The 17,675-nt window shown below is 26.4% G+C and overlaps 1 protein-coding gene across 2 annotated transcripts in view; it reads left to right on the top strand.

The window, feature by feature from the left end:
* Positions 1–17,675, top strand: part of LOC111675664 (neural cell adhesion molecule 1) — a 139,145-nt gene that overhangs the window by 89,480 nt on the left and 31,990 nt on the right. For both annotated transcript variants that reach the window (XM_023436463.2, XM_046950730.1), the window contains exon 9: positions 16,183–16,321. In XM_023436463.2, the coding sequence (XP_023292231.2) occupies positions 16,183–16,321 (139 nt within the window). The remainder of the gene's footprint in view (positions 1–16,182; positions 16,322–17,675) is intronic.

Below are 17,675 nucleotides of genomic sequence, written 5' to 3'. Positions count from 1 at the left end.
AGAACCATTTATATATTTATTGAGACCGATAAAAATATTTTCTTTTTTACAAATTATACTTATATCATAATTTTCAATCGCTGTTAAAGAACTGAAAACTATTCCGAAAAAAAATGTATTTTTGTGTTTTTTCGTATTCTGCATCGATTAAGAAAGTATTCCTACATAAAATATTTAAAATGTTGTTGCTCAGGACACTCTATATACATTAAAAACTGAATGATAAACTATATACATATAACATTCTTACGAAAGCAAAGGATATAAGAATTAAGATGACGAATTCATTAGTTGAAATTACTTTTGTATAACATACACATACATACAAACTAATACCATTTTTACTACAGCCACTACTACTACTACAATTGCAGCTTAAAAGGGGTAAACAAAGTTGCAATAGAAAAACAAATTTCCCAGCTGTACGGAGTGTCTGTACTGTAAAGGAAGTGTATTGATTACATATTGATAGATCACTCTTCGGTAGATTAGTACTGAACAGTTAAATATTTGTTTCTCTAGATTATAGAACAAAAGAATTTAAAGTATTTGGAAACACCTAGGCTGGAAATCGTTACCAGATTGACAAACTTAAGAAATTACATCCAACCGGAATGACCAGATTTTGTATACAAAATCGACAAACATCAGTTGCTTCACAATTTTAAAAAAATTTTTTAGCCCTATTATAACTGCCGGATTATATGATTAATACGGCAGCATAAATACATTATTGTAAACTTTATTTGACTTAATAATAATTAAAAGCAACTACGTTTTAAAAGTAAATGCTCTTGCTCTCTTTCACAAAGTATAAAAACACAAGAATATTTGTTTTAATAATATAAACATTTTTATAAGCTTCTATGAGTGTACATTTATGTGTGTAGACAAAAACATAAAATAAATAAAACAAAAATGCTTACATATTAAACAGTAAGGGGCAATACCAAATTTATACTAAAGATAGCAACTAAAGACAATATTTCCAAAATCTTTCCAAACTATGTATTCATATGAAAATAGTTTATATTTACAAAATACATAATATATCCTCTTATAATTAAACTAAAGATAAACAGGGTAACTCTATAAGGAAAGAAAAAAATCTGTAATTTTATACTCAAACCGGGATTTTAGCATACTTGTATAGAATTTCGGTATCTGTACAACAGCATAACATGCTTGAAAGCTCTTTGAGATATTTTAGATTTTAATGCTTATATTCCAACAATTTAATTATAAACTGCACTTAAACTAATGACACATTACATTAAATTGTAGTAAATATAGACAAACATATACATACTGCTATAAATATGCTGCTATATGCATTTGCTAGTAACTCTTAATGTTTATAGCATTTTTCCCAGTTTCTTTCAAAAAAAGTAAACTAAAATAAAATCATGTTTAAGCATGCTAGCTATATTTTATATAAATAAACTCCTTTTGCATATTTGATGCAAGCAAATAAATAATTTATTATTGCACTTTGTTTCTCACAACAGTAAATCTAACATTATCTTAAAGAGCAGTACATATTACTTAACGAATGAAATTTGAAATTATCTCTAAATTAATGGCAACTTATTAGAAATTAATAAATGATATTTGTGTAAATACAATCAAAAACAAACCCTAACATTAAAAAACATTTCTGGTAACAACATTCCTCTACTCAGTTACCAACAACGGTTTATAATAACTGTCATCAGTTATAAATGTATATTGGAGTGATGTCTATTTAGGGGTGGTAATGTAATTGTCAACTTCCACCCCCTGCTGCTATGCTTTACTCGTTCTTGTTTAAAAGTCATTCGCTTGGAATGTCAGTTAGTCATTCATTTTGTTTTCGTTTCTGTTTTCTACCAAAAAATAACAACAATACCATGAGAAAGTTGTTAAAAATGAAAAATTAATCATACACCAATAATGACCGGACAAATACTAATGTACTAATGTTGTTGTTGCTACTGTTGTTAACGTTTTTTTTTTTGCCATTTCCGCTTTTTAAAGTTGTTATTTTGTTATTGTTGTGCTCTATTGTTGTGTTGCCAGAAATGTCAATTTGATTTTGACAATGTTGTGCACATTTACCATAATTATTATTGTAGAATTCTAAACAGTGGGTTTATAATAGGTTTAACAAAAGAGGAAGGCTTATTTATAATTTTTCCTGCTGTTTAATAAAGCTTGTTTAATAATAAAGGTTTAAATCTTTAAAGGATTATGTAATATAAGAAATATAAATTTTCCTTTATATTGACTCAAAAAGGTAAACGGCAAGATGGTTTATGTTAAAAACTAAAACAAGAAAACAAATCTTTAAAATATACAAAATTCCTATTATATGACAGAGTGTGGTTTTCTCGCAGTTCTTTGTAGTATGTCCTTTCCCTAACAAATAACCAATTTAAACAATTTTAAAAATGACAGCTTATATGAAAGAAATATGCGTTTATTTCATTCGATTTGTCCTCCAAAAAAAAGCCCACTGTTCAAATAACCTACATTGTTTAAAATGGTTGAGCAAAAACTGCAAAAGCATTAAAATCTATAGAGAAATTTGTCGTTCTTCATTTAATATTGTTATTTATTTTTTAGTCATTGTTATTTGTTATTTTTTTCTTTAAAGATACCTTTTTTTTCTTGCTCTTGATATAAAGTTATAAAAATGAAAGAAATATATTTTTTTTACCCAAACATTAAAACGTAGCCAGTCAATCATGCATGCTTTAAAAATAGGCGTTTACATTTACAAACGTTTATTTTGCGGCAACTTTGTCAATGAGACAGTAAGTCTTACTGTCCCAAAAACAAATTTCAGTTTTACTTGCGAATCATTCTTATGTTATTGTTATTTGTGTCAGTATATCAAACATCAATCGTTACAAATGTTGCTGCGATGGTTTTTGTTGTCTTTATTATTGCGTTGTGTTGCGTAAAATTTCATTCATTCAGTTTTATTTTTATGTTTGTATATTTACAATTGTTCGCTTACTCTTTCTTTAATATGTACTATGTGAGTGAATATTGCAAACATTATTTACTACAGCCTTTTTTTATGGTGTAAACATGTTTGGTTTACAAAAAAAAAAAAAAAAAAAAACTGAAAAAAGGACATTAGGTACGGCAACTGAATAATAGAAAACGACTTACGATATATTCAATAATGTGAGTATGAAAAATACTTATACACACCATGCTAAAACCTCATATATTAAAAGAAATAATATTTAGTTTGTAAGTCATTTTTAACCCACGTATGTATTTATATGTATATGTTTATTCTATTTATTTTATTTTTCTTATTTTGTTTATTTATGTTGATGTAAAAATATTCAAAACCTCTTTTCCTGCAGTCATTCATTTTCATCTTCAATTGTAGTTTCATTTTACTATTTTTTTTGGGTGGTTTTCCTATCAGCAAGCTGTTTTATCTTAAAATGCCATACATTTGTAAAATACAGTAAGTGTAAGTTTTTTGTTGAAATGCTAGGTTTCTCTTATAAGATATAGATGCTATTATTTATTCAAAACCTTTGGGATAGTCTATTAGGTTTAGGATTATAGTATTGATTCATGACAAACAATCCTATTCCAATCCTGTTTTAGTTCAGTTCTGGTACATTTCTAATACATTTCTAGTCCTCTTCTGATATTGTTCTAGTTCAATTTAAGATCAGTTTGTATTGGATATATTAACTCGGATCTTTGTTTCGTAGTAAATGTAAAGTTATTGTAACAATTACGTACATGAGTAACTAATAAAAATTATATATTTTTTATATCCCGTATATAGTATACAATCACATATGTATATAAATACATATGAATTTATATAAAACTGTTTCCATGTAAAATGTAAATATGCGTGCAAAAAAACTTTATATATTCATATAATAACAAAAAACTTTATTATCTACTATTTATAGTCAACAATAAACAGCAAAAAATTCTGTTTATAATAGCTATTTAATAGCACTTAATGTTGAAAACCATTACAGAGACATTCAAATAAAATATTTATATAAATTTTCCAAAAAATATTAATAATGCACAACATTTTTAAAGCCAATTTAAATTTTTGTTTAAAAACTTTTCTTTTAGTATTCAACATTTAAATTTCGAAATTATTATAAAATTACAAAATGAAATGTAAATTAAAAAAAAGAAACACTGATAGACTTATACAAACGCAAATTGGGGAAAAAAACTGTGTCAATGTTATATGGATTTTTTTGCATTAATTAAATAAAAAAAGAAACTCATGCATTTGTATTAAACACTCTCTTATACCCACAAACGTTTATAAGTATATGTATACATGTTAACAGCTTTAAAAAATATACAACTTTTCACAACCACTTGTTCGGGGAAATATAGTGAGAAAATCGTAATTGCGTAGAGTACATTATCATCATCCATTTACATGAATGCATTTTTAACTCAATGGTAATAATACAAATGTAATCAAACAAGCAGACAGAGAAGAGTTATGAAGGGACTTGATTAAAACAAAACTTTATTATATTAATTGTAATTCTTAATTATTGCAACCATATTGTTTGAAAATCTTAATTACAACAAACAAGTAAATATGTTTGTTGGGTTTCTCGTTAGACTAGCTTTTAGTCTAGTGTGCTAGCCTATCAGTCTGGGGGTTATGTATAGATTCGATTCCACCTGAAGAATCTGGACTGCTACACTAAAACTGGCATTTGGACATTGTCACACTGCTCGCAAAATTTGGTTACAATATAAATTGTTATATTGCAAAAAAATAAACGCGTTTTTGTGAATGTTAAAATTTCTAACAAATAATTAACTTAAAATTTAATTATTTTCATCATATGCAACCAATTTTTAAAACTCCGCCTTAAAGGATAAAATTTACACGTGCTTCCTTCCTTTACAATATTTACCAACACACTTGAATACTTAGCAACCATACATTTCATTTAAATATATTATTTTCATTTAAAAATATATCTCACATACTTAAAATTTGTAAGCTGAAAATACCATCATATTTGTCGGTTAGTATGTGTAATTATTCATCATTATTCTCTTTAACAAGTAAAAGAGAAAAAGCAAGAAAAATCAACAAAATTGAAAAAGGAAACGGAAAGTAATAAAAAAAAAACAAAATCTCTGAAATGCACATCAATATACACATTATTGTACATAAGAAAATCAAAAGAGAGAAAGTTTTAAGTGAATTAAATAAATACAAAAAAAAAAAAACGCTACTCATGGTTATTGTTTTTGTAAAGGAATTTAAAAATTAAAATTAATTGTTAATTGTAGCAACAATGACAAAGTAAAAAAAGAGAAAATGTAAGAAATATAAATCAATATTAAATTTAAAAAAAATGTAAGCCATTTAAATTAAAAACCTTACAACTTGTTCCTTTAAGTTTTTTTACCTTCATACGTAACATGGCTTTCTTCAAAGTGTATATTAATATTCTATTTAGTACCTATTTAAGTACCTATTTAAATACATATTTGAAAATCAAATATAATAAAATTTATACTTAACCAACTAGAACTGAACTAGAACTGAACTAGAACTGAACTAGAACTGAACTAGAACTGAACTAGAACTGAACTAGAACTGAACTAGAACTGAACTAGAACTGAACTAGAACTGAACTAGAACTGAACTAGAACTGAACTAGAACTGAACTAGAACTGAACTAGAACTGAACTAGAACTGAACTAGAACTGAACTAGAACTGAACTAGAACTGAACTAGAACTGAACTAGAACTGAACTAGAACTGAACTAGAACTGAACTAGAACTGAACTAGAACTGAACTAGAACTGAACTAGAACTGAACTAGAACTGAACTGAACTAGAACTGAACTGAACTAGAACTGAACTGAACTAGAACTGAACTGAACTAGAACTGAACTAGAACTGAACTAGAACTGAACTAGAACTGAACTAGAACTGAACTAGAACTGAACTAGAACTGAACTAGAACTGAACTAGAAACTGAACTAGAACTGAACTAGAACTGAACTAGAACTGAACTAGAACTGAACTAGAACTGAACTAGAACTGAACTAGAACTGAACTAGAACTGAACTAGAACTGAACTAGAACTGAACTAGAACTGAACTAGAACTGAACTAGAACTGAACTAGAACTGAACTAGAACTGAACTAGAACTGAACTAGAACTGAACTAGAACTGAACTAGAACTGAACTAGAACTGAACTAGAACTGAACTAGAACTGAACTAGAACTGAACTAGAACTGAACTAGAACTGAACTAGAACTGAACTAGAACTGAACTAGAACTGAACTAGAACTGAACTAGACTAGAACTGAACTAGAACTGAACTAGAACTGAACTAGAACTGAAGTAGAACTGAACTAGAACTGAACTAGAACTGAACTAGAACTGAACTAGAACTGAACTAGAACTGAAATAGAACTGAACTAGAACTGAACTAGAACTGAACTAGAACTGAACTAGAACTGAACTAGAACTGAACTAGAACTATTATAAAAGTTACTAGACACAAAACTAACGATAATCTGCCACGTATAACTGAATTTCTCCTGAAGGCTTGATGTGGTTTTACATAAAAAATTTTTTTATTCTTTCCCTTTACGTGTGTTTTATTGCTATCTTATGTGCACATGCTATTGTAACGGAAGTAGTTTTTACGATATACATAAGTTCAACATTAGAGAAGTCGTTTATATGCTAAAGACTAATATAGACAACACAATGGCTAAAAGAAAATCGAATATGTTAATAATAAGTTAGTTACATAATCATATATGATAGATATCAGCCTTATTTGTCATTCTTTGAATAAAATTATTTTTGCTTTTAATAGAAATGCACGAAATCTATCTTGACTGTTCTTGACAAGACATTTTTTTTCTCAAAAACTACTTAAGCATTCATTTAATAAAATTCTCTTAAATATTACTTGAGCCTTTAGTTCCCGTTTCAAACTTTAGCCTTAAACCTATAATACCTTTAATTGTAAGATACAGTAATCCGTATAATATAGCGACAGTATGTATGAAGTTGTTGGTGTTTTTGTATATTTTGACACAAAAAATTATCAATGGAAAGAAAGTAAACCATATTACCGAGAAATTGTATAAAAGAAAAACAGGAAAACAATAATATTAAACATAAAATCAATCGATGTCTAATACAACAACAACAAGCTCATTTTCCAAAACTCAAATAAACATATGGATTCTTACCCAGCAGTTTTGCATAAAAATGTATACATTATTTTTACATATTTTTGCAAAATATCAAACTAACTGTTTGACTCGCATTTGTTCAAAGTTTTCAATCATTTAACTTAATTATGCCTTTTGAGTAAATATATGGAATCTATCGTCGACTAAATATACGTCGAAGTAATATAAAGTGAATTGAACTAAAAACAGATTACAACTGAAACATATATTTTTATTAAATATAAATAATAGGTAAAACTACTACTTTGGATCAGTTACCACTAACTACAGGGTGATATGTTCTACTTATAAGCATACAAATATACGCATAAACATAAATAAATATTAACTTCTTGGCTTTTAACATACATACTTTATGATTATTATTGTTCAAAATTACTCATGGTTTATGCATGTATTTGTGTTAACATTAACTTACACTCTACCAAACATTTGTTAGCATGTACATATGTCGGCAAGTGTTTTTATTCCATATTTGGTATTAACCTCATTCAAATTCAAAAAAATATTTCCAATTTTATATTTCTTTTGTTTTCGTAACACACACACAAATTTCAATTTACTAACAACCCAGGAAAAACTTACATTGAAAAGTAATGAGTTAAAAAGCTAATAAAACCTCTTTGCACTACTTCTTTATTAGCATTTTGAGTCATTATTTTAACACGGTGATGTCATTGGAGGCAAGTACTTCTACGCTCGCTTACAAATAGGGAGTTAAAGAAGTACTTGCAATTTGTCTTACAAAACAGTTGTTGAGTAAGTTGTTTTATTTTTAATAATAAAAAGAGCCAGCTAGAATACGAACCAGGGACTTCGGTATTCTATATCAGATTAGAAGAAAGTCATTACTAGAGTACTTCTAAGTAATGCTGACGGGAAGTAGTAGTCATTGAAAAGTAAGTGGTTAGGGAAGTACTACCCATTACCGAGTTTTTGCTGGGAATATAATGGTTTGTTTGTATGTCTAGATTTCTATGTATGTGTCAATAAAGTAAATGACAGAAAACAAAACAAACAAAAGATGGAGAAATAGATGAAAAATATATAGAAAACAAACATCATTTATACTCTCTAGTATTAAATTGGTTGTCAACGTTTTGTTGCCAGTTTATAGATAAGCGTTTGTTTGCGTGATTATAAATATATTGTGGCGAAATGGGTGTTAAGATTAGAAATACATATTCCTACTTGTTACTCATAAAGTAGGTAATTATCTGAATTGTCCTAAAAACGACTTCCTCTAAGTCAAAAGAGTTAAATTAGTTAGAAACATTAGTTGATTCAAACTTTTAAATTAATAAAATTGGGCGTAAATACGCCTCAAAGTATACTTTGCAAATTGCACTTAAATCTTACAAAACCCTTAATAAACACCCTGCAAATCTGAAAATTATTTCTAAGTTAGCGTCTAACATTTGTTGTGACATTTGACTTTTTTGGTAAAAATTTGACACAAATCCTTGGCGATTACTTATGAACAAGAAAATGCGTTGATAAATGTGACATTGAAATGGCAGAATTTTGTAAATTTTGTTTTTGGTTTCACTCTTTCTCTTTAACTAACAAAAGTTGGTTATTGTTGTTATTTATGCATCAATATGTGTTTTTGTTTAACAAAATAAAATATATAACATTTTTTTCAAAGATTATTTGTTAATAGTACTGACATTCTTATTTTGTTATTACATTTTGTTTTTTTTTTCTTGCTGCTGCTGTTGTTATGTTTGACTTATTGACTACGCATGTTGTGTGCGTGTTTGTTTGTCGAATGTTTACATTATTACAACAATAAAAGAAACAACAACAAAATGTCTTAAGAGGACATTATGCCATTAGGCAAAATGATGTATTCAATAACAATAGAGCAAATTTTTTCTCTTAATTTTTTGTGTATATTTTTAATAATTTATTAAAATTGAATGTTGAAACATGTCGTTTATTTGATTTTTTTCTTAATTTTTTTTTTTTTTTTGGTAAATAATATTTATTTTGATCTTGTATGGCAAAACGTGCCAAATATTGGTAATGTTAGAAAATATTTAGGTTTAAATTTAAATTTTCATATATGTTTATGAAATATAATTCGTTAAAAATTAAAGAATAACTGCCTTATTCATAACAATTTATCAAAGGTTTATTGAACAAACTTTGTATGAAAAATTGTTTTATAAACCTGTGATAAATTGTTATAAATAAGGCCCTAATTATATTTCTAATAAATATAGTTTTTTATATTAAATTTTAGGAAATTTTTTTAAACAGGTTGAATTTCTGGCCGTCTTTTTAAATACATATAAATATGATTTTAAATTGTTAATTAATTTACAGTAATTCTTTAAGTCTGAATCAACTTAGAGTGGTGTCCGTCCGTCTTTTTATCAGTTCACTTAAACCTTTTTTTACAATAATTCAAATACAATGCTCTCTGTTATTTGTTAACTAGTGCAGAGTATCATATTAAAAGCCATACCTGAATTTTACTTTCTTACTTTTTTAATTTCCAATATCATACCAAACCTTTTTATAATTCGTTTTACATATCTTTAAAAATTGGAATATAAGTGGAACAATGTAATGCTAACTATTTTTGCCAAAAACTGTACACAATGTTCCTTAATACATGCAGATTTACAACCAAAGTAAAATCACTTCATAATAGTTTATCGAATTTAAATATAAAATCTTTTGTTAATGGAATTCCTTAAAACACATGTGTTGAATATTTACCAACACAACTAAATAAACAACATATATATGAACAAATCCAACCATAAAAAAATGATAAAATCTCAATAACTTATGTATGCCAAGCTATCGATAGCTAGCCCTACTATTACTACTGTTTTGGTTATTTTTTGATACATTTACCTCATAAATATATGCAGTACACGCATTGATATGTTTTTTTCACTTTTTGAGATTTAAACCATCAATAGCAACAAAACCATCAACAGTTTTATGTTATTTTTTTATATACATACATATAGTATGTACGAATGTTGATATGTGAGCAATTTCACATTGTTTCCACTCCTCTAAAAATGATTTCTACACATTTTTTTGTTTTCATATAATATTTTATTTATCTAGCCATCAGCAATCTGCCGAAAAAATCTATTTTTGTAAATATTTAGAAAAAAAACTCTTATAAATGTAAAAATTTTGCTTTTATTGATTTAAAATTCATTGATTTTTATGCACCTTTCAGCAAAAAATAAAAATAAAACAAAACATTTACAAACAGCCAACCATCTTTTTCACACATACTCACAATTTTTTATAACTTTATTTCTCTCTTTATCTCTTTCGCTATGCACATGATGTAAAACCACAAATACATTTAAATTTTTGGTGTTTTTTACACAAACACCCAAATAAATAGACTATATATGTCTGAGGCAGACATCCATTGTAAAATTCACTTATACTAAAATAATTGAATTGAAGTTAGAAAATTCTAAAAATTGATTTTAAAGTTAAAAAAAAGAAATCTTCAGAAAAAATTTAAAATGAATTATGTTACTATATGTATGTTTAAATATATTGTGTGTATGTTTACTTGGTTATTTGTTCGTTCTTGTTTTTTTTTCTTCACAGTAAAAGCATCAACAGCCTCTGGTTCATTAATTTATCACATCTGTTGTGATCATCAAAATAATACACATACTCATATACATACATTTTTTTCTACATATAAAATTTTATGTTTCATGTTTTAAAAACAATATTTTTTATAAAATGTCTCTTACCTAATAGGAAAAATATACAAAAACTTGACTACTTATGAACATTTGTTGTTTTAATATTAAAAAATTGTCAGGTATACAAAAACAATTGTAGAAAAAGATCCCATTCTTTGTATACTAGGATTCTATCATAAGCTAGAAGAACAGTAATCGTATACTGTTCTATTCAATTTCTTTATCCTTTCAAATTCATTATGAGTGTTTGTTGCAAAAAATCCATAAAAAATGAGATTTTAAATTCACACGAAAAATGTGTGTAGAAAATTTTTTCGAAGTCGGAATTCAGAATCACACTATTTTGTTTGACATTTTTTTAAATTTTCTCTCTCTTTACAGAAATGTAATTCAATGATTTTTAATCTCGTTTATAGTGTTCTTTTCATCAGCACCACCACCTGAATATAACTAACGAATGTTAGACTGAAGATTGTATTAATAATATGAAAAAATTAAACAACTGTTCACACATACTTCAGACATATATTACACAAACTTTAGATTAAATGAATTTTAATATGATTAAAACATGAGTTCTCACTTTCTAATCGTTAATTGTATAAAAACAAAACATGGACTACTGGTTGTATGAGTAATGTTTATTAGTTGTTGTTCACCAAATATTACTCATACTACCTGTAGTATATTTTCTATGTTCCCATGTAAAACAAATATTAATGTATAGTCGAGCATGACCGACCATATGATACCCTAAACCAGTTAGTATGTTAAACATATTTAGATTATTATGTTGACGAAAAAAAATAAAGATTTTCTACAAAAAATAAAGATTTTCATACGGGGATAAAGGTAAAATATATGCGCCTATCCTTATAAATTTTGTTAGAGGAATTGACGCCTGCTACAAAGTTATTTATGTAGAATTTAATTGTGTTATTAGTATTTATGAATTTGAATTTTGACCTTCGCGACATTTTTTGAACGGTAGTGAGTATAGGGACTGGGGTCTAATGAAGCCCGATAATTACCATAAGTAGTGTCATTTACACTTCTATAAATCTAAGCTTTGCCATTGTGGATAATTTAACACTATTATGAGCCCAAAAGCCCTATTCGTGGGGTACGGTTTTTGAAGTCATAGCGAAATAATTGGTCGATTTCGTGTTATTATCTTGAAAACTGCGTATGCCTTTTTTAAAGGTTTGAATACATATAATGTAAATTCAAGACAGTGAGTTTGAAATTTAAAAATTCACAAAAAAATTTTAATATGCAATTGAAATTTTATCACTTGTTTTTAACTTTTTTTTGGAAAATCCGCTTAAACTTATTTCAATATGTAAATTTATGTGCATTTATACATATGGGTATTTTATTTTTTTTTTATTAGCATGTGGGCTTACATATTTCTTCCATATTATTTAAAAAAAATGTACAAAATCAATTTTTTATTGGATTTGTTTTTTTTTATTTTTGTTTTTGGGTATGTATGTAGTTAAGTATGTGCACACAGGTGACAAACTTAAAATCCCATATTTTATTTAAAATATCATATTTAGCACGTGTTTTACAGAATATTTTATTTTTATGATTGCCTTTTAATACAGGTTTTGTATAATCTTTTGGTTTTTATAAGAATAAGTATAAGAATAAAAATATTTTTTGTGAAAACAATAATTTTTTAAAGCCATTGTTATTTATTAGTCATTTTAAGTAATGGTATTGAAGGAAATGTAAATATTTTCAATTTTATTTACAAATCCGAAATAAAAAAACAAGTTTTAAAACTTAAGGTATCAGGTTGAGTTTTAAAGTTCTTAATAAGCCAAGAAATTATATGTAAGTTAAAAATTTGGCAAATTTTAGAACATAAGTAATTTTCTTTTTACTAAAAATGTATTAAATTTTAATTTTTTAAAATCTCCATTTTAATTTCCTTTAATTTATTTTCCTGAAAAAAACTTTGCTTTCAATCAAGTTTTGTTAATATTTGTTAAAAAAAAACTTTTGGCTTAATCAAAAAAAAGTACAAAAACACAACTTTAATTGCAAACAAAGTTTTTGCACAGAAACATACTTGAATATCAAAATTGTTCTAATTTTTAAAACAACTACAAGAATTTTTAATAATGGTGTTTATTTTTATTTTCTGTTAATTACTTAATTAACAAATGCTATATTTATGATAAAAATACTTTTAGGAAATTTATAAATAAGATTTTTTGTTTACAAACAAATATCTAATATTTTTGTTTACATAAATACTATACATATTAAAGTATTTGGTTACAAACCCCAAACCTCATTAAAAACTGAAAAAATTGCGTATTAAAATTCTAAAGCGTTGAGATATTTACCTAAGGAAAATAACAAAAGAAATTATACAGAAATATTATGTAAAAGACAAGCAAAAAGCATAAGATAAAACAAAGTAAGCTAAATTTCACAAAATTTGAACATGTTCAGTGGAAAATCAAATTCAAACCAGAATGACCAAATCCCAAATCATGTGGGAAAACAGATTTTCTTTATATAATTTAATTTTATTCTTTTTTATGGTAACATCAACACCCAAGAAGAAATACAAAAAGAACTGTGTCATATTACCAAAAGAACCAAAAAACACCGCCAAAAACACACATTTACCATTGAAGTGTGCCTACGTATGTCAAGGTTGGATAACAACATTGTAAATAAATAAAGTTTATTAAAAAAATATAGTCTGTATTATGTCTAATAGGATAACATAAACAAATACTTTGTGAGAATTATAGAAAATAAAATAAAGTGAAAAATATTTCAAGTAATAAAATAAAAAATAAGACAAAGAGACAAATACGCAAATATATTACAATAAATTGTCTTATGACATATTAGATGTAATCAGCATTACAGCATATACATTATTAAGTAAGTGAATTTATATGTATGTGTGTAAATTTATAATTCTCACATACATACACTAACACTCATATTACTTAAGTTACAGTGGATGATATTAAAAGTAGAGCCCATTATTTAATTTATGTTAAATTGTATTTATATATCAATATTGGTATGGACATCAGAAGTGGTTTTTTTATACAGAATTGTAAAATAAATAGGACTTATTGTATAGAGTTTGAAAAAGTTTCTTAAAACAAATAATTCTTTTATCGATTTGTTTTTCTTCAGCAATCGATTAAATTTATCTTTAGTTAGGTTTATTGTGGGAATAAATACACTTAGACCACTATCTGGTTTCTTATGCGTTCCTTTTCTTAAAATTCATCGAGATCGGAGACACTCATGTTCAATATAAATAACAATTTTTTATTCAAGACTTTATCACAATTTAAATTACATTCGATTTTATCTATTGTTACCATTGTTTTCTACACCCACAGTAAATTTACATTAATGTTTATCGTGTATACATGAATGTATGTTTGTATTAGTTGTAACATCCCAAAAGAAATAAAACATAATAAGAAAATATATATTTAAATATAACAAAGAAAAGCATAAATCTGTGGTGATGTTTATTACGACAAGGACATTATTTTCATGTTGTTGTTGTTGTTGTTAATTTAAGAAAATTTTGGGTACTTTTCTGCTTTGTAATAAGTACTACTAATGCCAAATGAAATTTTGCCAACATTCTCTAAACATATAAAGTGGCATAAAATCAGCCAGGTATGAAGTCTTACAACTAACAGGTTTTTCCAGCCACCATTTTTTATTTATATATGAGTATGAGTGTACTTAACAAAATGCGGGTGTATTCATATGTTTGCATGTGTAATTGTTTAAATGTTTTAGTGCTTTAGAGTAGTATTTTGGTTTTTTCTTTTGCTTAAGGTTGTTAAAAATAAATAAACAAATAGCTTATGAGCAAAAAGGAAACGGAAAGGGGCAACATTGACTAAAAAGCAGGAAAAAATGAACTTTAAGCTGAAAATCTGTTAAGAAAATAAAACAAAGTAAATGACAAACAAGAAAAACTCATTAAAATATTTTTTTGTTAACGTGTTTCCTTGTTGTTCTTGTTTTGTTTGCATGTAAGTGTGTACGTGTGTGTCTGGCGGCTTTGTATGTGTTCGTTTGCGAATGAATGAATTTCAAGAGCAAATCACACATAGACAGTTGCTAAAGAAGTAAACGAAAAAATGAAGTTCTTTTTACTCTGTTAACTTTTGTTTTTTTTACACTGGGGATAATTATGGAAAAACAAGTCAACCTGCTGTTTAAACAAGACTAAGTAAAAGACATTTCTTTAAAAACAAACAGAATAGCTGAAAAATTAAAAAAAAGATTACATTAAGAATAATAAATTTGACAAAGTCAAGAAGATGTGTTGTATAGGAATTTTTAATAACCTACTAAAAATAACACACGTATAAATATAATTTAGTATGCTGTGTGACAATATTTCAAAATAATTTAACAGACATTAGACGCTGTTTCAAGGTTAGTTTAGTATAGTTATGAAAAATATAACATAAACTGAATATTTTCTCAAATTAAAACAATGCGTTATAAATCATAATCACTTTTAATGAAAAGTATTTATTTTAAAATTATATAGTCTTAATAAAATTGGCAGAAAATATTTAAACTACAATTTCGCTATTTGTTATAGACCAATTATAGGGTATCTCCATTTTTTCTTAACACAACTAATAAGATTAGTACATTGCTCTGTCGGCTGCATAACAATTGTACAAGTATTTACGTTTTTTAATTCGTATTTCATCTAACAAGACATTAATTTTAGATTTTTTCTCTCTAAAGCAGTAAACATGATGATGTTATTTTCCTGTTGCGTCGTTCTGGTATCCCTCAACATATTATCTTTCCCACCTGCCAACACACCCATACACATACAAAAATTAAATAAAAACATAACAACAATACACATCATGTTTTTTTTTCACAATCAACTTTGACTTAATAATGTCTTTGTTTAATATAAGATTACACTGACGTTTTTCTTTATTTAATTTTTTTAATAAAAATAATGTTAATTAAAGCTGTGTCATGACATACAAACACTTACATATACTCCTTACACACCGTTATACGTTGTTTGTTGTAACAAAACAAGGAAGAGTATGACAAGCAGGAGTGTATCAAAAGAAAAAAACTGTAAACATCATTATCCTTATTGTTCTCATATTATTATGTATTTGTTTTATTATTCACGTATTCTTATATAAATATTTTTATATGTATTATTTTCATTTATAGGGTATGCGTATGTCTGGCGAGAGTTCAGAAATAATGCATTTAACTCAACTAGAGCGAGAAAGTGCCGGTGCTTATGCTTGTGGTGCAACAAATACTGAAGGGGAGACTAGAAGTTCGAGCATAACATTAAGAGTACAATGTGAGTATTAAGAGTATTTATTCTTAATTTAATTTCATTATTTTACTTTATATTTGTTGGGAAATTTAACAAAAAAATAAGTAAAAATTACTCTAAATAATTAAAATAATTATTTTATGACAAAAGTTATATGTATATGAGTAAATATAAACTAGAACTGAACTAGAACTGAACTAGAACTGAACTAGAACTGAACTAGAACTGAACTAGAACTGAACTAGAACTGAACTAGAACTGAACTAGAACTGAACTAGAACTGAACTAGAACTGAACTAGAACTGAACTAGAACTGAACTAGAACTGAACTAGAACTGAACTAGAACTGAACTATAAATACACGAATATGAATATTTGTATACATTTAAGATCTATTCCTGTTTTATTCTGACAACAAAATAAAAATATAACTATTCCTGTCTTGGGCGTTAAATCCATTTCAAATCTGACATACTTATACATAATACAATGTAATATCAAGAATAAATTATAATATTATCTTCACTTATACTTCTCTTGAACATATATTACAATTTACAAATTTTACCAAAATATTGCAATTTCCTGCTATATAAATATTATCCTGACAACACTGTAGTTCTCTTCTAGCTTTTCACATCTCATTAGAAATAAACTAACTTTTCTTAACTAAATACATACATTTTCATAATGTTAATTAATTGCAACTTAACTGAAATCTCTTTGTTCTACTTATTTCTTCTGGAGTTAATTCTATTCTTGCTATTGTAGCTGGCATTTTGAAGATGTTTAAGATTAAAAGACAATTATTTTAAGTATATTTAAACTTTATAGCATAAATAACTTAATATTATTATTAAATATTTTATAATAATATTTATATTCCTCATAAAGAGTGTAAGTATATGTATATTTTACATACATACAGATTTTACCATAAGTGTAGGTTTTGGGAAATGTATATATTTTTCATAGGGATTTTGAACAATTTGAATTGTCAGCGATGAAATTGCTTAGAAATGATGAATTATATTGTCGTTTTTGAAGATGTATAAGAGAATGTATATGTGAATGTTTTTGTGTTATGTTGTATTGGTGACAATGTTTAAATGCGAGTGTGTATATTATAAAATATTTACAGACATTGTATTCATATAATAAAGTAATATACATATTTACATTATGAATTCTTTATGCATTGTGCAATCATATACATATATATTCCAATTTTCCAGCATTTCGGGGTGTCTCCGTGTAACTTATTTTATAGACGCAGTTTTGGTAACAGAATTTTCTTTAAATACATACTTGTTTTGTGATTAAATTCTTCTTTACTTGAAAAAAACCTTCACTTATACTCATACAATCATTGTGAAAA

The sequence above is a fragment of the Lucilia cuprina genome, chromosome 4, assembly GCF_022045245.1.
Source record: "Lucilia cuprina isolate Lc7/37 chromosome 4, ASM2204524v1, whole genome shotgun sequence".
In the NCBI taxonomy this organism is placed as follows: domain Eukaryota; kingdom Metazoa; phylum Arthropoda; class Insecta; order Diptera; family Calliphoridae; genus Lucilia; species Lucilia cuprina.
This window is presented reverse-complemented; position numbering and strand designations above follow the sequence as displayed.